The sequence below is a fragment of the Diceros bicornis genome, chromosome 25, assembly GCF_020826845.1.
Source record: "Diceros bicornis minor isolate mBicDic1 chromosome 25, mDicBic1.mat.cur, whole genome shotgun sequence".
Classification (NCBI taxonomy): Eukaryota; Metazoa; Chordata; class Mammalia; order Perissodactyla; family Rhinocerotidae; genus Diceros; species Diceros bicornis.
This window is the reverse complement of record NC_080764.1, coordinates 26,997,354-27,021,492: the sequence shown is the minus strand read 5'-3', so window position 1 is coordinate 27,021,492 and position 24,139 is coordinate 26,997,354. Positions and strand designations below refer to the sequence as shown.

General features: G+C 39.4%; 1 protein-coding gene across 3 annotated transcripts in view; it reads right to left on the bottom strand.

The window, feature by feature from the left end:
- Nucleotides 1-24,139, bottom strand: part of FGD6 (FYVE, RhoGEF and PH domain containing 6) — a 103,883-nt gene that overhangs the window by 76,525 nt on the left and 3,219 nt on the right. For all 3 annotated transcript variants that reach the window (XM_058568619.1, XM_058568621.1, XM_058568620.1), the window contains exon 2: nt 18,852-21,282. In XM_058568619.1, the coding sequence (XP_058424602.1) occupies nt 18,852-21,282 (2,431 nt within the window). The remainder of the gene's footprint in view (nt 1-18,851; nt 21,283-24,139) is intronic.

Sequence of the window (24,139 nt, the reverse complement as noted above, 5' to 3'; positions counted from 1 at the left end):
TGAGTAGAGGATTTTAGTTCCTTGCCAATGCATGGAATTATCAGCCAATCTAGCCAATCACAACCTCCCATAGGAAACAAGGGTCACCCTACCTTGTTGGTACTACAAAGCCTGCCTCCCACAGACCCTGGTGGTTCACTGTGTTCCCAAGTGCAACCTCAGTATGGCCCTGTGTGGCGTGCTATGTCCTCCTCCCCTAAGCTATGAATATAAGTGACTGATAAACTGCTGTCTATCTCATCTGTCCAGTGTCATGTGTTTGGCCATGCCTATCTATAACCCTAGGGCAGGAATCTCTCCCTCCCCAACAGGGTGAATAAGAGGTAATTAAAACAACTACCCAAGAGGGTGCCATTTTCTGGGATCCTTAAGTACAAAGCAGGTATGCCAGTAGTTTCTAACAGGATTATCCAGAGAAATCATATTGAAGGGTATATAAAGTTAGCTTCATTTTATACCTAATTATATTTTGCATGTACATCCAAACAGACTCTGCCACGATAAACTTAAGCAATTTTCAAGTTAAAGGTATTAATAGGTTACCAAAATATGATGTATTCCATGTTACAGAATATTAAAATGTTACATTAAATACAGACCCCACCATAGTAAAATAGTGGGGAATTACAAGGAAACCAGTAATTAAATCCAAAGGACATCTGCTTTCAGCCCCAGATCTTATTTTATCCAAGCCTACTTGAGTGCTCCCATTTTCTAACAGGAACCAGAACTTGTAACTGGGATTTCCCATTGCCATGGGGAAAAGGATAGCAGGCTTCTTGGGAGCCCATACGTAGCCACAGAAGGGGAGGTTATATTGTCGCCCATGAATAAATCAGTCCACTTCCTTATTTAAAGCTATACATGAACAATTCTGTTTACCATTTCTCTTCCGGAGGTACTGTCCCCAAAAGAACTCTCTTAAAGGTCTACTCTAGACCAACTACAAATCATCAATAAACCCAAAGACTCATATGGAACCCATTTCTTTGTCAGAGCACGCTGGGGATACAGGTCCATTTTTTAAGACTGAGAGGCTGTAGAGGGCATCAGGAAAGGACATGGGTTTTCCTCCCCTCTTAATCCCATGTATCAGTGTATCTTTCCACTAGTTACACTGCTGACTAGCTCCGTGTTTATTTTTAGCTTCTTGGATTAGGAAACTAACTCATAACATTTCTATCAAACCTGGGTAACATCTTCGAAAGCCAGAGTCAAGGAAAATGGAAGAAAAGTGAAAATAAACATGCATTCAAGAACTGAGATAAACAAATTCACTTTTGACAGGGTCACAAACATTTCATCACAGTTTCATACATTTCTAGGAGCAGAGAGAAGGCACTAGTGAAGAGAAGAAAAAACACCAGCTTCAGCCTAAGACAAACCTGCACTTCAATCTAGGCTCCACCACTCACCTGGCTGTGTGTAACTGGCTAGCTATTTAGGCTCTTCAATTTTATACTTCCCTAAACTATAAAATTGAGATAATACCACTGGCGATGAAGATTAAATGAGATAATGCGAACATGTGTGGTACACGCAATAGACAAGAAAGACAAGACAAATTTTTACAAAGCAGGCTTGAGAAGAGGGAGAACATCATGGTCCACTAACCAAGCAGAATGGCAAGAGGAACTGAGAGTTTTTATTCTTGTTCACCCTGGTAACCCCAGAATTTAGTATGATACCTGATGTATTTCTTGCATGTATAGATTACTAAATGAAAGGACTTTAGGGCCTGCCCGGTGGCATAGTGGTTAAGTGCGTGCGATCTGCTGCTGGTGGCCCGAGTTCAGATCCCGGGCACGCACCGATGCACCGTTTGTCAGGCCATGCTGTGGCGGCATCCCATATAAAGTGGAGGAAGATAGGCACAGATGTTAGCCCCAGGGCCAGTCTTCCTCAGAAAAAGAGGATTGGCATGGATGTTAGCTCAGGGCTGACCTTCCTCACAAAATAAATAAATAAATAAACTAATTAATGAAAGGACTTTATCCTAATATCTCACATAAAAACAGTACAGTATGAGCAGGCAAATCCAGCCTACTTCCTCCTTCTGTAAGGTCCGTGAGCAAAGAATGGTTTCTACATTTTTAAATGATGAAAAAAAATCAAAAATAATATTTTGTGATGTGAAAATTACATAAAACTCAAATTTCAGTGTCCACAAATAAAGTTTTATTGGAGCACAGCCACGCACATTCATTTTTGTACTGTCTGTGGCTGCTTTTGCGCTATACTCGTGGAGCTGAATGGTTGCATCAGAGACCATACGGCCTGTAAAGTCTGAAATATTTATCATCTGACCCTTTATGGAAAAAGTTTGCCGACCCCTGCTATAGTAGATTATTGAGAAGAAGCAGTATATCTGCTGTGGAGCAAAACTGTCTGTGTTTGAATCTTAGCTCTGCCACCTACTAAGTGAAACTGAGTAAGCTCAACCTTACCGTGCCTCAGTTTCCCCATCCATAAAATGAGGATAATATCGTGCCTACCTGACAGGGCTTTATGATTAAATGAATTAACACAAATAATGCACTTACAACAATGCCTGGTACACAGAAAGCTCACTTGCTTGTGTGTACTTTCTTTCTCCTCATATGCAAAGCATCATGTCTAATATTAAAAAAATGAATTATTACTCTAGACACTTAAAAGTCTAGACTTGTATAAAAAATGACTTCAGAGAGAAGCTTCTGCATTATCAGTCATGTGAAACAGCTCATCACCAGCGCACAGGTCTGAGTAAAGAACTCCTGCAATGAGGTCATGTGAGTCGTGGTTTTGCAGCAGGTCTCTCCTGGGCTTGTTTTCCACGTTTAATTTCACTGCTTCTTTTTGTTAACTTACTACCTGTACAGCACTATCCCAAAGCTCAGAATAATCAGTTTCACGCACACCACACTACTGTCTCCTATTTCTAAACAATTTCAGTCACCAACATAAACAACTAATTTGGACATATCCCACTAGATCTCAAGATACTTTTTAAAGCAACTTTCTAGGCCTGGCCCCGTGGCTTAGCAGTTAAGTGCGCGCACTCCGCTGCTGGCGGCCTGGGTTCGGATCCCGGGCGCGCACCGACGCACCGCTTCCCCAGCCATGCTGAGGCCGCGTCCCATATACAGCAACTAGAAGGATGTGCAGCTATCTACTGGGGCTTTGGGGGGAAAAAAAAAATAAATAAAATTTAAAGCACCTTTCTAAAAGCTGGCTTCCTCCCTCTTTGGTAAATAATGGTCACAACGAACATAGCCCCCATGAGTGACACAGGCTAAAATTACAAATGACATAAGCAGCATGTTACTTATGCAATGAAGTTGCTTATTCCTTTAGTAATGTGAATTTCATTTTGCAACGTAAAGCAAAGTACTCATATTTCTTTTCTAAATACAGATTTTCACACTGGACTAAAGTGGAAAGAGTCTAGTACACAGCGCGTCAAAACACTGATCCTCTGCTCTGAGCAACTAGCTAAAGGCACAAAAAAAGAGGAGAGAAGGGAAATAAGCAAAAATTAAGATTCCAGAACACACTAAGAAAAGAGGGAAAGAGGAGAGAGATAAGGAGGAGGTAGAAAGACAGAGTGCCATCCATTCCTCCATCTGTGACGGGCACATGTGTTACCCTGGCTGTTTACTGAGTCCCCGGTGGGTTAGGCTTTGTGTTAGGCACTGAGGTGACATGCAAGAAGGAAGACTCAGCACTTGCCCCGGGGGGAACCAGTGCTGACAGCCTCTGCCTTTCTCAAGTACCTCCAAGACAACAATGGCCTCCTAGGGACAGAGATTACCTCTAAACTTTCCATTTATTCTAAAACTTTCCATGTTAAAAAAGGAAAACAAACAAACAAAATCCCCCAAAAAACCTTTTCTCTGAACCGGAATGGAGGGCGATAATGAGAGGAAACGGAGGGAGCATTTTACTTTTCACTTTATGCATATTTAACTTATTTTTTTAAAAAAACCGATTCGATATAAATTTTATAATTAAAAATAATACGTAAAGAATTGAAAAATCCCCATTCTCCCTTCTCCAAGCTTACTAATCTCAATTATTTCAAGTATTCTTCATAAACAGTATTTTTTTTAGTACTTGGGAAAGAAAGCTGAAAGGCAAGGGAAAGGATGGGCTGGAGACAGCCAGCCCCATCTGGACCTTCCTCAAAATGCAAAAAATCAGACCATGTTGACATGTGGCTTATGGCAATGGTTTTCAGTATACTTCCTGCAGACAGCCTATAAATGAACACACTTCTAACCCTCTAGACTGTCTACCAGCCGTCAGGGAAAATGATAAATTCCCTGTAAGGTAACTCAGGGAAGAAAAGAATGTTTTCACCCTAACATCAAGTAAGTACAGTGAAATAGAGGCTTCTACAAAAACTCCAACAGCTCCGTTCATAGTCACAGATTTTACTTATGGAATCCAACCACAGGGCACTGGCAGGAAGGCCAGCAGAAATATTTACTGGGGCCAAGATTTCAATGAGCAGGCAGAGAAGACAGTAATTTGTAGAGTACAGAAGAGCCTACAAAAATACTTTGCTTCTTAACAGTAGGAGGGCTCAGTAAGAATTATAGATGCTTAGAATTACTACCATATAGAGTCAATGTAATAAGGCCACATTCAAGAAAATGGCTAAGATCTCATTTTAGCCTACTGTTTGAAAGCATCAACAGTTAATCAAGTCATTACCAGGTATAAAAACATATCTAAATTCATTTTACCACCAAAAAAAGCTCCTGAACCTAGTAGAGCTATTGTACTTGCTTATTTTTGCAGCATTTAAATTTTGCCCTACAAAAACATTTCATATATTTTCATGAGACCAAACCCCATGTCTTTAATAGTCACAGAAAACGTTCACCTTTCAGATCTTTATTTTATATTGTTCACTGAAGCCTTACTACCAATTTTCATTTTAAAAGTTCCTTTTATACGTCCCCAAATATGGTGCTCAGCACACAGTCAATGTGCAGTAAGTTATCTGTTAACTAGAAATAGTATTTAATACATTAATAACAGGTTGTCTGTGCAAATCCATGAGCATACTTTACCTGGCTTCTTAACAGCTAGGACATGGGATTCTACCTGTTGTACAGTGAGAATACTAAAAGATAAAGTAAGAAGTTTTCTCTCTCTTTTTTTTAATAATTTTATTTATTTATTTATTTCCCCCAAAGCCCCAGTAGATAGTTGTATGTCATAGCTGCACATCCTTCTAGTTGCTGTATGTGGGACGCGGCCTCAGCATGGCCGGAGAAGCTGCACGTCGGTGCACGCCTGGGATATGAACCCGGGCCGCCAGCAGCGGAGCACGCGCACTTAACCGCTAAACCATGGGGCCAGCCTAGAAGTTTTCTTAAGTTAACATTTTTCTCAAAGATTTCATAACTTTCTTAGGTAAGACTCTTATGTCTTTCCCATCTGGATACCCAACTAGTCTGTACTGGGGTTCATAACACACTTTATTTGGAGACAACAGAGCCAAGAGTCTAAAATAATATATTTTGGCAAACAAATAAGTGCTCAAATCCTGAAATAATTATATGGATAATTCGCCCTACAAGGGAAAACATGTTTTCTGTAGCTAAATCATTCTGATCACTTCCCCATCTATAAAAAAATTGCACCAGGCCCTTCACCAGGCTTTTGACTTTGGGACATCTTAAGTAAAATTTTGCTAACTCCAAAGGTACCTACAGACTGCCCAGAATTTTTCACTTTCAGTCTGACTACACATAAGACATAGGGACAGTTCTTTTATTTAAGAAGCAAAGTTACGTAAAACTTTGCTTTTTTTTAGTGATTGATACAATTGTCTTTGCTTTTTCTGAACAGCACATGAAGATATATTAAGATCTGTACTACTTAAGAAACTATTAAAAACTGCTTTTGATTGATGTGGGAATTTAGACCCCATGGCTTCCTTCTGCAGGTCTGGTAAAAGGACTAGCGGGATGAGAGGAATTGAATGGTTTCTTGCTTAACTATTTCATAACATGGAAGGATGCTCACTATGGATCTAATAAAGACAGATGCATGTAAGGCCTTTTTACTCAACCTCTCTTCTCTAAGGGAGCTTTGTTTTAGCGAATAGCAGTAATTCTCCAAATCAGTGTAACTGCTTTCCAAAATTAACAGATGTTTCCTGTGCATTCTGGAAGCCTGGTCAGTGGGACACTGGTTTACTCAAAGTGCAGCTGGATTCTGACCTCACACAAGTAAAAGCAATATTTAACCTGACAACTATTTACTTAGATGTGAACACCTATTTTGTGCCAGGTATCTGCCAGGGCCAAGGATAGAAAGGTGCTTATAATCTCTTACAATATTTATTCTTATATTTCATATATCTTATGTTTCTTTATTTTGGAGAGGGTGGTAGGGAAAGTTAACAAAATGCTATGATAAAATGATGAGTTAGTGCTCTGCAATAGTAGACAGACCAAGGAAAGAGGTGCCTTGTACTGCCTGGTACACAATCAATACAGTAAACATTAGCTACTACTTTTACTATACCATAACAGGATATGCCAGGCAATAAGCTATGAAAGGGAGTGGTGACACAAGTACCCACAAATCCACTTCCTCATCCAGTCTTTCAATAAGTATTTACTATGCACCTTCTATATGTCAGGCACATAGTACTGCTCTAGGCACTGGGGATAAAGCAATGTAACAAAATTAAGTACCTCCCATTCATGCAGGTTGTATTCTACTAGGAGAGACAGATGAGCAAATCAATCAATAAATAATATACTGACAGGAACAGGAAGTGTTAGAAAGAAAAACAGAACTGGGAGAGTGTTGGTAAGTGGACAGGTAGAGGTAAGGGTATTTTGTTAACTTTCCTACATTGGGAGAGGAGACTTTCATAAAAGGTAACACTTGCATTAAGTCTAGAAGGATGAGAGATAATCTGTCTGGGGCAAAGGGTATGTCAGGTAGTGGAACAAAACTATGAAAGGGAATACCATGTTCAGGAATGTTGGTCAGTCTTATATAGGTAAGTAAGATCATGAGATCATCATGTGGCACCAGACCACAAAAAGTCTTACATACTAAGCTACAGAATTTGAGTTTTATTCCTTAGGGAGTGGGGCGCCAAATGATGCTTAATTACAAAATAAGTCTTAAAAAAGTAAACCAAGAATTCTCATTAGAAAATGGGCAAAAGAAACAGATATTTCACCTTAGACGATATACAGATGGCAAATATGCACATGAAAAGATATTTAACATCATTTGGGGCCGGCCCGGTGGCGCAAGCGGTTAAGTGCGCGCGCTCCGCTGCGGCGGCCCGGGGTTCGCTGGTTCGGATCCCGGGCGCGCACCGACGCACTGCTTGGTAAGCCATGCTGTGGCGGCGTCCCATATAAAGTGGAGGAAGATAGGCACCGATGTTAGCCCAGGGCCGTCTTCCTCAGCAAAAAAGGAGGAGGATTGGCGGATGTTAGCTCAGGGCTGATCTCCTCACAAAAAAAAAAAAAAAAAAAAAAGATATTTAACATCATTAGTCATCAAGGAAATGCAAATTACACCACAATGGGGTGTCACCAGAATGGCTAAAATAAATGACAAATACCAAGTGCTAGCAAGGATGCAGAGACACTGGATCACTCACACCCTGCTGGTGGGAAAGTAAAATAGTACAGCTATTCTGGAAAACAGTTCGGCAGCTTCTCATAAAACTAAACATGCAATTACCACATAACCCCCAACTGCACTTTTGGGCCTTTATCCCAGAGAAATGAAAATATATGTTCGCACAAAAACCTGTACATGAACATTCAATACAGCTTTCTTTGTAAGAGCCAAACAGTGGAAACGGCCCTTTAACTGGATGTCCTTTAACTGGAACGTTACTCAGCAATAAAAAGGAAAGAACTGGGGCCAGCCTCGTGACATAGTGGTTAAGTGTGCGCGCTCCGCTGCTGGCGGCCCGGGTTCGGATCCTGAGCGTGCACCGATGCACCGCTTGTCAGGCCATGCTGTGGCGGCGTCCCACATAAAGTGGAGGAAGATGGGCATAGATGTTAGCCCAGGGCCAGTCTTCCTCAGCAAAAAAAGAGGAGGATTGGCATGGATGTTAGCTCAGGGCTGATCTTCCTCACACAAAAAAAATAATAAATAAATAAATAAATAAATAAATAAATAAAAATAAATTAAAAAGGAAAGAACTATCAATGCAGGCAACAACTTGGATGAATCTCCAGGGAATTATGCTGAATGAAAAAAGCCAATCCCAAAGGGTTACATACTGTATGATTCCATTATATATAACATTTTTGAAACGACAAAAAATTTGAAATGGATTATTGGTTGCCAAGGACTGGGGAGTAAGGCAGGTGGGAGGTAGGTGTGGTTATTAAAAAGGCAACAAGACGGATCTTTGTGTGGATGGAATTGCTCAGTATCTTGACTGTGATGGTGGATACACAAACTGACACGTGTAATAAAATTATACAGAACTGAATACATACACACACGCTGAGTACAAGTAAAACTGGGAAATCTAAATAAGATCCATGGATTGTATCAATGTTAATATCCTGGTTGTACTATTTGACTACTGTTTTACAAAACGTTACCATGAAGGGAAACTAGCTAAAGTCTACCTAGTTTTTCTCTGTACCATTTCTTACAACTGCATGTGAATCTATATTATATGAATAATAATTTCAATTAAAAAAATAATAAACCAGGTTGTAAACTCCTTGTGAGTAGGAACTGTCTTTAATTTCCCTGACTTCTAGTCTGATGCCCGCCTCCCATTGCCAAATGTTGAGACCAGCCAAATGTTGAGAGGAGGACATAATAAGAGTTAATTATTTGGTTTCTGGTTTATCCAAGGGGGAATTAAGGTTATTAACTTCTATAAAAGGAAAATCTATATTTTACTAAAATTCTCTATGTAAATTCTATAAAACAAAAACCTAAAAATCCAACTCTCACTGACGTAGCTGATTAGCTACAAGGGAATACAATACAACCACTTGAAAATATCCCCTCTAGCAGTTAAAATGTCACTATGTTTACATGAGAACCAGTCGCCTTTGAAATCAACTGTCATTAGGTGGGAGTCTTTGGGCACCAGAGCCATGGAAAACTGGCAGATTGAGGGCACAGGAGTTCAGCAGGCTCCTACAACAAAAGCCTTCAGAGCAGTATCACTCCATGGTCCCTTTTCCATCCTCTGTTTTAGCTTAAAACGTGGGGAAGAGGAGAGGCAGGGAAGAAGTGATGTAGGGCAGTGAAACATATGTATCTACATCTGTAGACTAAAAACTGTAAGCATATACTTACATGCTCTTTGATAAGGAAACATCCTGACAATGAAGCCAATTGTGTAGCTATTTCTGGGTAGATTTTAATTTGGATTAAACTGAAAGAAAAAAACTACAAATTCATTCAAAGTCTGAATTACAGGATATTTTAAATGAAATACAGTTTGAGTACTTTCATATATACATATCTACCTCTAACAGCCAAGTAGAAGTCTTACCACCCTTGCTTTAGAGAAGCCTGTCATAATCAGCATGGTAATTATTTTATGCAAACGCAGTGTTAAAATGCCCAGCAGGATGTGCACAGATGGAATTCAAGTATGTTTTCTATAATAAGATTTACAGCATTTATTTGCTTAAAATGAGACTAGCCAAGTTCAGTTGAGCCTAGGCAGGATGAATACAGATGCCAAATTAAAGTCACAGAGGCATCTCAATCAGTTTTACCTTGGAGGTAGATTCTGTAAGCCTCTTGGTGGACAGAGTCAGTGACTGTGACCTGTGTCAGGGGCCATAGCAAGGATGCTAGCAGTGCTTTATCCAAAAATTTCTCTCAACCTACAGCCCAACTGAATGTGCCCCTTGCCCAGTTTTCAGGTGTGGCCCTCTCATAATTCAAAAGGCTCCAGAAATCCTACTTCCTCTAATCTTCAACTAGAGAGAGTGTATCATCTGCCTCTTTGGGGAAAAGACCCTACCATTTGTTTAAATCTATTTTTTCATTAAGATAATAAGGATATTATGTTATTATAAAAGGTATTTCAGCCTTACAAAATTATTTACTTTGGGGGATCCATAAACAGTAATTAACTATTAAACTACAGTGCCTTAGAGGTCAGAAAGTACTTGACAGAGAATGAAATGAGCAACAGGGATAACAGATAAAAAAAACAACTGTCATGTAAATCAGGGGGCAAATATGAGACATGCATAACCCTGTGCCATCAATGTCCACATGCAACTGGTAAATGAAAGGAACTATTCTAACTTGCTTTGAATAGTCGCCATCAATAACTTGACGAAATGCAAACATGGTGTGATTAATTCAGTTTCCAACCATTAAAACATCTACTTCCTAACCATAAAAGCTTTCCAGTCAGTAAGCTCTTCTTGCATAAAAAATCTGGGGCTCTGAAAATGTTCATTATTGTCTATACATATCACTGCAGGTGTCCCTGTGTTTTCCGTCTAGACAGTGAACAAATTGGGGACAGTAATATTTTGTCCACCGTGGTCCCCTGGGTAGAAGATTCACAGACCTCTAGCAATATTAAACATAAAAAAATAAAATCATGGCAAAACCAGTGCCTCATAGCACAGAACAATATGAATATGTTATGATTTAAAATCAATGTCTCAGGATCAGAAAATGTAGTTTCATACCCTGGTTATCTATATATTAGCTGTGTGCCCTTGGGCAAGTTACTTAACCTCATCAAGTCTTAGTTTCCTCATCTGTAAAAGAAGATAATATCCATCTTACAGGATAGTAGGGACTAAAATAGCACATGCGAGAGCCTCCTAGCATAATGCTTGGCATATCAGAAATACTGAGTAAACAGCTATTACTTTAAAGCATAGAATCCATGCTATTTGATGTTAACAGCATTTCTTACCCTTGATATTACCTGGCTGATAAACTTTTTTTGTGTGTGAGGAAGATCAGCCCTGAGCTAACATCCGATGCCAATCCTCCTCTTTTTTTGCTGAGGAAGACTGGCCCTGAGCTAACATCTGTGCCCATCCTCCTCTACTTTATGCTAAAAGTTTCTGGTAGTTTGAATACTCACCTCCCTGAAATTACCATTTTAAACATAGGAGCCATATAATCCTGTGTTCATATGTAGCTGCATGTAGCCCTCTTTCCTGACAGGGGTAACAATATCTGTTATAACAGGAGGAAAAGAGGCAAGGTACAAGCAAACCTGAACCTTTCTGCAACAACTATGATCACGTGAATTTCTAAATCTTGCTGACTTTCTCTATAATGCTTCCACAACAGCATTAGAAGGCGCAATGAGGTATTTTGAAGCAGCAGGTTGGAGCACTGGTTTTGCAATTTCCCATCTCTATGGTGTGGGGAAAGTCAACAAGTTTGCTGGGCTTGGTTTCAGTGAATGAAGAGGCTGGATGGATGATTTTTAATGACTCCCTTAGTTCTAAAACTTAATGATTCTAGGACATTTAACCTAAAACCATTGAAAGACATACTTGAATTCCCAAATTTTCAAACTACCCAAAAAAGCCCCCCATTTAAGTTTCCTCACTCAAACTTTTGCTACCAAATAAATCATACCTGGACTCATGAACGATCTCATTATTTATCCCTCCCGAGTCCTTCCCACAACCTAACAGGGTGGTAGAGACGAACTTTGCTTTATCCTCTTGTTTCTAACAGTGGAGCTATGGAAAGAAAACTTAAGTAGTGAAAAGTTACTCATTTAAATTGAAATTTCTGTTTACTTGTGACTGCAGATACATCTAAAGACCAAAGGAAAGACAGAAAAAAATAGTTACCAATTATCCCTTCTCTATACATTATATCTACTTTCTTGGACTTGAAATTACAGTTGCCAAACAATTCAAATCAGAACTGCTTTCCAGATTAAGAAAAAACAAAACAAGCTATTCTAAGTTTATTAAAAACCAAATCTATTCTTTAATTCCCAGTGTTTCAAATGATGCTAACATACGCCAAAGTATACCGACTATTATAAACATGTTACCAAGAAACTGATTTCAAAAAAAATATATGATCTAAGTAAAACAAAGTTTTCAATGGAATCCACAGGAGCTAAAAGAACAAGCAGTTAAACCATTTCAAACACAAAAAGGCTAAATGTGTTTGTTTTCCTTTTTATTTTTATCCAAACATTCAGGGGAAACTGATTTTCTTTGTTCAATGTTTATTATTTCACCTTTCCTGAAGCAGACACCAAAATACTTTGATAAATGGGAGAGTCTGGTAAACAGACCCTTGAACATTAGGGCTCAGAACCACTAATCCAGGTGCATTTCCATCTTTGTCCATTATTCCTGAAGTCACTACCACCATGATTCAATGTCTTTATGTATAAAAGGGTATAACACCAAATGCAACCTGACTCCAATTCACACTATATGGGAACCAAAATGGATCTATTAATACATGCAAACAAGGATGGAGAAAACTGAAAGAAAACTGCAGAAGACAGCTGTTCTTCCTACAAATACTATCATAGTACTTTACTCCATTGATACTATTTGGCCAACCCAATTTTTATAGGTTCAATGATAGATTGCCTCTGCCTGATGTCAAAACTACTTGCAAATACTTTTTTTTTCCTCCAGAGATCCACAAACACAAACAATTTTCCGACCCAGACTGAACCACCAAAGTAGTTTTTCCCATACCACCCAGAAGAAACTAGACAGTTCCATTCTTGAACTTAACTTTCAAACTCAGTATTTAACAAAAAGGTCAGTACTTTTGTAGCTTCCCACACCCAAATGTGCTACAGTTGGAACTACTCTTTGTACCTAATACAGTTTCAAGAAAGTATTAAAATAAATAGGCTCATATAAACATGTCTGCTTTTTTAATAAAGGGCTTTCCCTAAATACCACATTAATTTATACAATTCCAAGAAAAGATGATGCATTTAAAAGAAATGTCTGGAAGAACACAGAAAGCTTACAAAAGCAATATACAAGTACAGGCATTACTTATGAATACCTGAAATATGAACATACTCATCCCCCTAAGTATGAACATGATTCTGGATCTGGAATTCCCCTGAACCACCTGGAGGACTGGGGAGCCAAAGTTCATCTTCTCCACCTCTTTATCCTGTTCCCTTCCCCTTTAAAATTTTCCTCAACACACTTACCTTTTCTTCCTTGAACACACCAGCATTTGAGTCATAAAAACTATTTAACTTTATTGCTCTGTTTTAGTATTACCACAGTCTCATTTTCTATTACTTTCCATTGCATTTTTCACATATTAGAAGCTACACATATTCTTGTAGGCTGGCTGGCAACCTAACTCCTACTCACTGCAAAACACATTGAGTTCCCAACATCCTACTAGTAGGTTCAATCTATTCACAGATTGATGGATTGTCTGATTATCTTTACCTATCAGGTCCTTACAGGAATAAAAAATGCTTAGGAAAGGAATGAGAGGCCTCCTTGTCACCCTCCCCACATCTGCCCTTTCTCAAAAGGTTCACGTTGGGAACATTTCTCCAGGAAATAGGTCAGAAGCTCATTTTTCAAAGCAATTTTCTGTCTCACTTATGTAATTAATTGCAATTTTATGAAAACAATATCATCACATCCTTGGCTAAATTATAAAATTTTCAGATTTTTATTTTTTATTATTCAAAAACTTAATAAAAACCCAGCAATGGAAAACCAATCAATTATCTCTAAAAATAATGCTACCTTTTTCCCTCAAAATGTGCAAATATCAGCTATCTCAAAACCATGTATTTTTACCAAGCAAGACAGGATATGTGTGTTTGTACACACACAATCACAATGTAGGTATGATATTTGTTCTTCCATCTCTGACTAAAAATATGCCTCTAAAAGGATAAAGTGACATTCTACCACATAAAAGCACATACATTTGATAAAATATCATTCATCTCTTTTGGCAAGAAATGAGACCAAAGCAGTAGACCTGGGAAAAATACTGCAATTTAACTAATTCCTAATACTTATTTAAAAGGAAAAAAGAAAAGCTTTATTGCCAAGAAATAAAATCCAGGGCTTCTAGCCGCAGTTTCAGATGTAGGGTAAGTATGTAAACAAAGAGATTTGCCAAAACTGTGTGGCTATAATTCCAACACAAGAAACACAAAGTTAAAGAGCCATACAAATTTTTGATATTTCCTGAGCTGAAGCTGAAAATAACTCACAGGAAAGGGCTGCTGTTGAGATATATGAGTCCCAACCCCCACCCTCTAACTGTGCATAATTTATCAGTGCTATGACAACACGGAAATGCTCATTAGGGCTATTAATTTACACTTTGATCATTACATTAAAATCCAGCAATACCACCAGATGGTAAATGCTACGCAAGAGACAGATCTTCTAGACCACGTCGAATGATTTATAATGCAAACGCCATAATGGGATTTGAGATGACTTGTCATTTGGCATGACAAGTCATTTGGCAGCTCTTTAACCTCAGTTTTGTGTTTAAAATGGGGAGAAAACAAACAAACAAAAAACTTAGGACTTTCCTTCATCAGAGATAAGGGTACACTGATTAATTAAAAAGAAACGATTTTGAGGTTTATTTTACTGTGAATCCTGGTGCTTGAGGAAAACCAAAAGATAAATCCAACCCTGTCAAGAGATGGGGACTTCTGGGCAAAGTTTCAAGGGACAGCAATCCACATTTGCTGAGTCCACTTCCTCTCTTCTCAGTCCTCCTCAGTCTGCAATCTGGCTTCTCCCCCCCAGAGCACCAATGGAACTACTCTCATCAAGGTTAGAAAATGACCTCCTAAATGCCAAATCCAATCACATCCATTTTATAAGCCTTGGGTCACGTGTCACCACCTCTGTGAAGTCATCTTTAATACCCTCCTCGGGGTATAACTCAGACAAAGCCTGAATTGATAAAACCATGCTGTCCTATAATTGCCTGCTGCCTCACTGGACAGAAGCCCCTCGGGAGCAGGCACCCCCTTTCACCTTGGAATGGGCAGTGCCTGACACATGGTCAATACCGTAGCATAAAGAAACTGAGGGCTTGCCAGGTTACCTAGGGAAACCCTATTATCCTACATCTTCTTTGAAGTGCTTATAATAAGAACAAACTAAAACAACAGAGGAAAAACCTGGAATGTTTCCAGGGAAAATTTTCCTTGGTTACAGAATCAAGAAATCTGCTACAACTTCAAGAGGAAACTTCCAACATTTGGGGACTACTATTTTGATGATTTGTCCATAAATCTTTAATATCAAAGGCCCAAATTTTAGGAATTTTCTAATGGAAATCAAACTTCTCAAATAATAGTAGTAAATGAGCACTCATCACCTGCAAGCCAGTGAGACAGAAAGGCCTGTTGCCTGCTGGTTGTTTCAGATTTATTATGTCTGAAACATTTCAGGGAAGAGAGCTCGTAACTGTAGCCAAAACACACCGGAATACTCTACAGAGTGGCTCACCCTCTTACTTCCAACACAACTGCTTCTGAGAACCGGAGCAGTGACTCAATGATGACCTACCTGGGAACACCTAAAGCTACTATTTCTATGGTCACGGGAACTCGCCTGCACCCTCCTCCACCTTCAGATTTGGCTATTCCTCCTTCCCCACTCGGGGGTTTCCCAGGGCCACTCCTTACCCTGTCCAGCCCCCCACCCCCAGTTTCTCCTACTCACTCTGACCTGGGGTCAGAAAGTCAATTAGCAGTATCCTGCTGTCAGCAAAGGAGAATGGGGAGGGAAAGAGGGCAGGGATAGGAATAATAAGGAGAAAAGAAGCGAAAGCAAATCCACTGCATAGTAAATTCCAATCACCCAGCCCTTCCTTTCTGCTTATCACTCCCACTGCCTCATAATCTTTCTCACAGCGAGCCCAGCCCCCAATTTCCTCGTTCGTCTTTAGTCACCTCGCCCTTTCCACAAACCCTGCTGCATGAGACCCAGTGGATTTGCTCTTCTGACGTCCCAGTGCTCAACTCCACCCTTGCCAACTGTCCTCCCTCAGCCCAAAGAAGTGCTGACAGGAAGAATTCACCTGGGAAGGGGAAAGGGGAGGCCAGTACAGTAATGGTTAATATAATTTGGGGGCTACACTGGGACCTTTACTACCATTTCCAAAACTGTTCCTTAGAGAAATACACTCTGAGTTCCAAATTATCATGAACTTTTAGAACACAACCCTATTTGGAATTGGGGACTACCTACAATTATTTCTTGATAAATTATAAACATGTTATCATAAATTTGTAAATGATGAGCTGCTGGATTCATGAAACATCTATACTCTAAAGAAGGTGACCATATGGGCTAGCCCCAGGCTTGCCAAACGTCTATTTCATCCCAAATCTGGTTGGTTATATATGTAGACTCTGTGAGTCTCTACAAATAAGTCCCCTAGGTAAGATCCAGACTCTCTTCTCTGAGGGTTGAGAAACTGTTAAGGACACTCTGCCAATTCACTCCAGCAGAAAAATCTTAAACAGGGTTAATTTGCATTTTTTTCTTATCATTTTAGAACCCAAGGGTACAGGATTTTGAATTAATTACTCCAAGGCACAGGTCTATATTTTCAACAGCCAGACTACCAAACAGGATTTCTACTTGGATCCTCTCAGCTCACCTGAAATGTATGCTCCACTTCTCATTTACCTTATTTTAGGGTGTCCAGGTGTCTTCCTCATGAAGGCTTGGATTTTGCTTTCTCCGTCTATTCAATGTTGTTTACAAAAGGTACAACCTCCCAAGCAAAACTTTTAGTCTGACTCTATGACTGAAGGCTTTTGATTCAGCTGGCACACTTTTGGAGTCTCAAGCCTGTGTAGGGCTCCCAGCTCCAGACCTAAACACAAATCTCTGTGGAAAGCTAAATTCAAAAGCAGAGCTCACCCACTCTTCACCAGGCTGCCCGACTTGACAGCCCACAACCTGTCTAAAGCCACCCTTGGTTTCCTGTGGCCTCGAGAAAGAACTCTCCTTATGAATGCCATCCAGCTGCACTGGCTTGCTGTGCACATTAACTCCTTCCAACCTGGTTCCCCCAAGCATCAGTGTCCTAATTGCATAAGAAGCATACCAGATAAGGGACAAGTTCCAGAAGTTTACAGCTTGTGCTAGAGATAACAACAAACCCTGGGGATTTAAGCCTGAGAGCCAACAGGAAACTTACCCTAAGAGCTAAACCTCCAATTTCAAGAAAAAAATTCATCTTAGCTAAGGACAGCAGTATATCATGATGAAGCCAAATGCATTCCTCTTTCACACACACACACAAATACACAAAAGCAACTAAATAGGATAGTACCAACAAAATTGTTCCATGGAGCGGAGAGCAGGAATGAAAACAGAAAACTTTTTTAAAAAGTTGGATATTTAACTCCAATTCTCTGTTGAAATATTTATGCCATGCAGAGGCTTTTGCCTAGGTACTGTACTAATGTTCAGAGAGTAGGCAGATGTAAACAGAACAGGGTCAGCTCTGAGAAAAATTAGGCAAGGGAGGAAGGGCAGAGAGGATTCAGTAAAGAAAAATGCTAGAGAGCATCTGAAAGTTAAAAGAATTTAGAACAATTTATTTTACTTGGTGCACTAAGATTCTGTTTGACAATTTTATTTATTCAATTCACCCAATAACCCTTTTTTGAACCCCCACTGTGTGCCATATATGTTAATATTTCTACAAAAGTCCCATTTTAAGACCTGAGTACTCAAAGGCCTGAAGTTAGAAGAATATGACGACTTCAAATGGGGTCTATGTGCTTTGTGTTAAACACACAAAACACTCTAAATACAATGCTTGTGGCCGGTTAGCTCAGTTGGTTAGAGCGTGGTGCTGATAAATACAACACAAAGGCTCCCTTTGTGACTATGGAGAGAGAAGGAAGTATCTTCACTGGCTGCTTCCTTTGCCTCTTTTTCATTCACTCTCTCATATACCCAACGTACAGCTACAGATCCCCACTAAGTCCCTTGCTTGGCCTCATGCAGGACAAAAAGATGTGACTAGAACTCTTCATGGAGTTTAAAACTGAATACAGAACACCAGACATACCAATAAATAATCATACTGTAAGACAGACTGAGATAAAGGCTGTAAGGATACCACAGTATAACTAGGAGGCCAGAATATTTACTTCCGTAAACACTTCCCACTGGGTAACTGTAGAAGCTTCATGAAGCCAATGACTGCTGGGCTGGACCATCAAGGATGGGCAAGGTTTCAATAGGACGAATGGAGCAGGTATACCAGGGGTAGGAAGTAAATATACAAAAGTGAGAAAGAAAGGAGAGTAATTACGTGTTTCCTGCATTTTTCCTATATCCATCTGAAGTCAGTAATCAGCCTTCAACAAGCGAAATAATTAATCCTCAAAGGGTAGTAAATTTTGCAAATTTAGAGGTTTTACCTTACAAGGGCACCACAGGTAAATGCACGGATTTCAATAACTTCACAGATTTCTTACACCTAGCAAATAAACCTAACTGAATTAGCCAATTTCCTAGGAACGTTTCCTAGGTTCCTGCTATGACTTCTGAGTTAGTGCCTTGGAGGCCCTGGGACCTCTCTGTTCTAGGTCTTCCTTGTCGTACCTATACTACCATTGGTTCAAATTCTTTAAAACAGCTACTAAAATAAGTCAGCTTCTTCAAGCTTGCGTGACAAATACCCATTCTGACCACATGATAAAGGAGAATGGGCTTTGGAATAATTTAATATACGCTTAACTAAACCACTTTCTCACCAAGTGATTTTTCCCCATGTGAGATTTTAACCTATCTCACAGGGCTGTTGAAGGTTAATTTCAGTGATGCATGCAAAAGTGTAGTGTCTGTCTGACACCTAAGCGTTACCTGGAATGCTGATGTCTGGGTCCAGGCTGTGGCTGGCCATCTGGAGCTTCATATGGCTCTTCTACCTCGTACACATTTGCATCACTGTCCTCCACGCTGCTGGAATTCTGCCATTCCAACTCTGGAGTTTTCCCTACAGCCATAATAAATGGCAAGTTCTCATACTCTGGGATTTCCTCATAATGGCGTACATTTTCATACTCCGGTGCACAGACACTTGTAAGAGATTTGCAAGACGCCTGAGATGATGACTCCCTGGAGAGCATTTGGTCATCCAAAGACTCAGCTCTTGGTCCATTAGCTGCACTGGTCTGGCCTCGAGACTTCTTCCTCTTCTTTTGGGATTCCAGGCTGTAGTTTTCTATGGAATACGCCTTGACGGGTTTACTTCTCTTCTCTTCTCCTACCAACAGGCCATGCCAATCACTTTCAATCCCTTTTGGCTCCCTACCCGAGAGGCTGCCTGCAGTTGTGTCCCCGAGTTGGCTACTCTTGGACCAAAATTTCTGGAAGTCACTCTTCATGAAACAGAGGGACAGCTTCATGTTGAGCAACTTCTTTAAAGAGTTTTTCTTTTGAGAGTCTTTGCAAGGCTTAGTGCACTTTTCCACGTCCATAGCAGATAATGATTTTGCTCGAGGCTTGGTCAGAGCAGTTGAAGGTTCACTATTTGAAGATATGGTGACAGACTTTAAGGATTCTGGGTTCCCTGAAAAGGGTAAAATAGGATGAGGTAATTTCCACACTGGCTTTTCTGAAGCTCGTTTAGGCATATCAAAGGAGGACGACACACCATAACTTTGGGCACACAAATGTTGAAGGTGATTTCTTTCTAGACCTCTCTCTGAATTTTTTTCCTCATTTAAGGGATAACAACTTTTCTCCACGAGCTCCTCTGAGGCAGCCTTTTTAAGCAATCCTGCAGCAGGCAAGCTGTGTCTTTGAGGTTTTTTGGGGGCAATTCTTGAGGAACTTTCATCTTTTATTGTAGATTCCTTCTGCATTTCAGGGGCAGACACTCCTGGGTTACAGGCAGTAGGCAAATGTTCACTGCAAGTTAGTTTGAGCTGCTTAGGCAGGCTCATAGATAGAGTACTGCATCTTATAAAACTGGTCTCTTTGTCCTCAGCAAGTGATACACTAGAACCATCTACTGTCTTGCTGTCCAAACTCAAATTAGAGTCTGTATCTAAAGGAGGTGCCATTTTTTCAGAGGAAGATGTTCTATAACACACAGCTTTCTGTGTATCAACTAAGTTCTGTCTGTCACTGTTGGAGTCCACGTTCCATTCACTGTTATTGCCTAGCTTCACTTTGTCCACCTGTTCCTGGTTACACAAAACATTCTGATGAAGAACATCGATTTTATTGTTTTTCAAATTATCTTCGGAAAGACAAGAAGAGCTTCTCCCTAAATTCTCTGGTTCTTCAGTACTTTCACTAGGAGTATCTATATACTTCTGGCGTAACAGGCGAGCAGCACGTGTCTTTCTGGGCTTGGGAGTTGGAAATTTTTGGGTATACGGTACTAAATGAATTTCTAAGGGACCGAGATCTTTGACTTCTGATTTCTTACCAACTCCGTCTGAAGATAAAAAAGCACTCCTTTTACCATTTTCCAGAGCTTCTTGTTCAGATGAACGAAAGCAAATATTGCTTTTTTCACTGCTATCCCGACAAGTTTCAAAATTTTGAAATTCATCACCAGGAAGCTGTAGGTGGCAACAGTGATGATCGGGAACTCTTTCAAAGCTGGACAGGGAAGGTGACAAATCTGCAAATTCAATTCTGAATTGTCTGTTGGGATTACAGCTATCATTAATTTCTGGGCTGTCTGTGGATCTGTGCTTCTGTGGAGAAATAAAAGGTGATGTTCGTTGTGTTAAAACATCTCTGAGCTTCTCTTCTAGGATGCTTGCCTTTAAAATGACTCCACCCTGGCTCTTGACCTTTTCACCACTAGAATCACATTTACTCCTTGTTTTTATAGCTGAAAGGGACTCATCAATTTTACTATTTTCTAAATTTTCACGCATTTCTACGGGCTCTAAGACAAACTGCTTTACACACAAATTTTCTCTATTCCCAAGCTTATGCATACACTCAGAACTGCAGGAACATGTTGCTAAAATATAACCACTGCTCTGATGCCCTATATTTTTGCAATTAGAGTTGTCAGTGCTTTCAGGTAATTCCTGTTCATGGTCTTCCAGGTTCACGATGACTCTCCTTGATGGTGACTGCCCGGTGTCTCGAACAGGTGAGCCCTTCGGAACTTTTGGTTTTGGGGCTATTGCTGGTTTAGTTTTCTTTGTTGACTGTGGAACACTAGAAATCACAATATCAGGTTTAGGTGCAACAGGAGGTGGAGATGGCTTATTATTTGCCACCACAAACTTTGGCTTGGGGGCCACGGGTGGCTTCTTAATCTCTAGAAAGGAAAAAATAATAATTTGATGACAAAAAAAAACAAAGCACAAGATGATAAATGATTAAATTTGATACCTTTTACTTTTGACAATATGGTAATAAACTTGCATTTTACTAGGCAGATTATGTTACATTATACAGAATTGATATTACTCTTGAAAATTCCTTAAATTGCCCTTCAATTCCATTATGCACAGCTTTGGGTATATTGTACATTTCTTAATAAGTCCAATACAGTTTTTCTTCTAAATGTGGAACAGATTACCATATATTTAATATACTTATATTTAATATAACAGATTACCATATAATAAACGAAATAATTGGTTTCTGCTTGGGACCTGTATAGTAGGAGAAAGTACTTCAGTTCATTTGCTAAGGGCTAAGAGCTGAATTTGCCTAAGTTATACGTTGGACACAATTCTTTAAGCTTCTCATATGAATAAGCAGTATTCTTCTACCTCAATGATACACTGTAGAGTTGTATAAATGCCTTTTATCAATGATCTATCTCACTAGAACCCCAAAACAATCTTAAAAAGAAATACGGAAATCAGAAATTTTCCAAACTTAAAACTGAAAAGTAATTCTTCTATACTATTTGAGGCTCATAATGAAGTTGGTATTTCTCTGTGCAGGGGCTGTCAACTGGGAATTCTCATTATAATCCTTCACAGAGCTTTTATTTTTTAAAAAGTCACATGTCTAGGCTCTACCCCAGATCTAATCAATCAGAGTTTCTGGGGATATAGCTTGGACATCTGCATTTCTTTAAGTTGCACAAATGAGTATGCTCTGGACCCTTCATTAATAACCAGTGTTCTAGTACATTTAAAAGATCACCACAACTTCTAGTGTAGCAATTCTTCCTTGACATTATATAAAAAGTACTTAATGAGCAGCTATTATACTGTGCTAGATTTATACAGACCTGTTCCTAGCCCATAGGAACCTAATAAAAGCTTCACACGATAGACCTATAAAGTGAAAAGATAAACAAATTCTGAACATCTGTATTTCTTTTTAGTTCTTTTAAGTTTTTCCACCTATACTGCCACTTATCACCCAGTCATATTTCCCCAAAGAGACTTGAGGCAAAAAATATTTTATCCTATACTTCTTATGTTTGTTCCTCCAACAGGATCTAATGTTTAATAAAAACTTAATCACCGGAAAAAATAAACCTTTCAAAATATCTGCTGGACATTGTTTAATTACTTGGATACACAGAGGCTTTGATACTTCATTTGGTGATGGTTTTCTTTTCAACAAAGGAAATTAGTCACAACACTCGGGAAGATATTACATGGAACTGAGTAAAAAAAAAAAAAAAAAAAAAGAGTAGAGTGCTCTACTTCCTTTTACCAACCAAGGAAGAATTTCCCAAACCCATAATACTATGTGTTTCACCAAGATCACATGATAACAGATGGCTTCTCACTCAATTCCTCAGTATAGTGTTGTGATAAATAAGATAACATCTTCAAAAAAATTTAATACAAATTCCCAAAGCTATACAATTTCAGTTAGCTGTTCAATAAGCATGTTATCAGTTTGTTTTTTTTTTTTTAGGCAGAAAAAATTGTAAAACCCTTCAAAGCCTAATGATGAAGCTTGGTGTAATGGTCTATTAAATTAAACTCTTGATCTATTAAGTAAAGTCTTAAGAGAAAGTATGAATGCCCTGGGCCTCTTCCCAACCTCCCATCTTACTCAAGATAAGGAAAACTGACAACCCATCATGTTGATTTCATTTCTGTGACCCCTCTTAAAACATCCTACCTCTGGGATTTTTGAAGGAATAAAAAAAAAAATCAGTTTTGCAAGATGACGAGCTCTGGAGATTGGCTGCACAGCAATGTGAAGGTACTTAACACTACTGAACTATACACCTAAAAATCGTAAAGAAGGGAAATTTATGTTAGCTGTACTTTACCGCAACTAAAACAAAAACAAAACAGTCTCATCAAATTAATCTTTTACTTTCTCAATCTTACAGCCTTGTCAGAAGCTTCAGAGTCATTTAACCAATCAACTTTCGCTTTTTAGTTAAATTGTTTTCTAATGTTTGGTGCCAATTTTACTCTTCTTTTTTTTTCCCCTCCTGTGAGGAAGATTGGCTCTGAGCTAACATCTGTTGCCAACCTTCCTTTTTTTGCTTGAGAAAGACTGTCCCTGAGCTAACATCTGTGCCAATCTTCCTCTATTTTGTATGTGGGATGTCACCACAGCACAGCTTGATGAGTGGTGTGTAGGTCTGCAACCGGGATCGAACCTGCAAACCCCGGGCCACTGAAGCGAAACTTTACTACGCCGCTGGGCTGGCCCCCTATACTCTTTTGTTTAAATGTGTTTTATACATGAGTCTACTTCCAAGAAACATAAATCCCTGTTCTCTCTTAGTGTCCTAGAAATTCAATTAACTACATAAGAGCTACGGTTGATTCCTAACCAATACAGCACAACATTAGTGTGTAACGCTCTCAATGCATACTCGCCGAATTAAACGAATAACTGTGAACTTTGGCTTACCACTGTTAGATAACTGTGTGTTGGAGAAAGCCAATAATGTAACTTGGAGAGCTAGCTAACCTAACTGTGTGCCTTTGTGCAGATCTGGCTGCCTCAGTTTCCTTACTTGTAAATGGGGGAGCTGAACAGATGTCTACAGGCTATGTGATTCTGAGATTATAACTTCTGAGAAACTTGCTCCAGGAGAACCCCTACATTCACTAGTCCCTTTGCCCTGTATGATTTTTCTTCAGTTTATCTTTGTCTGCCTTCACCACTAGAAGGCAAGCGTCAGGAGGGCAAGCACTTGGTCTCACTGCTGTAGCCCCTGTGCTGAAAACAGGGCC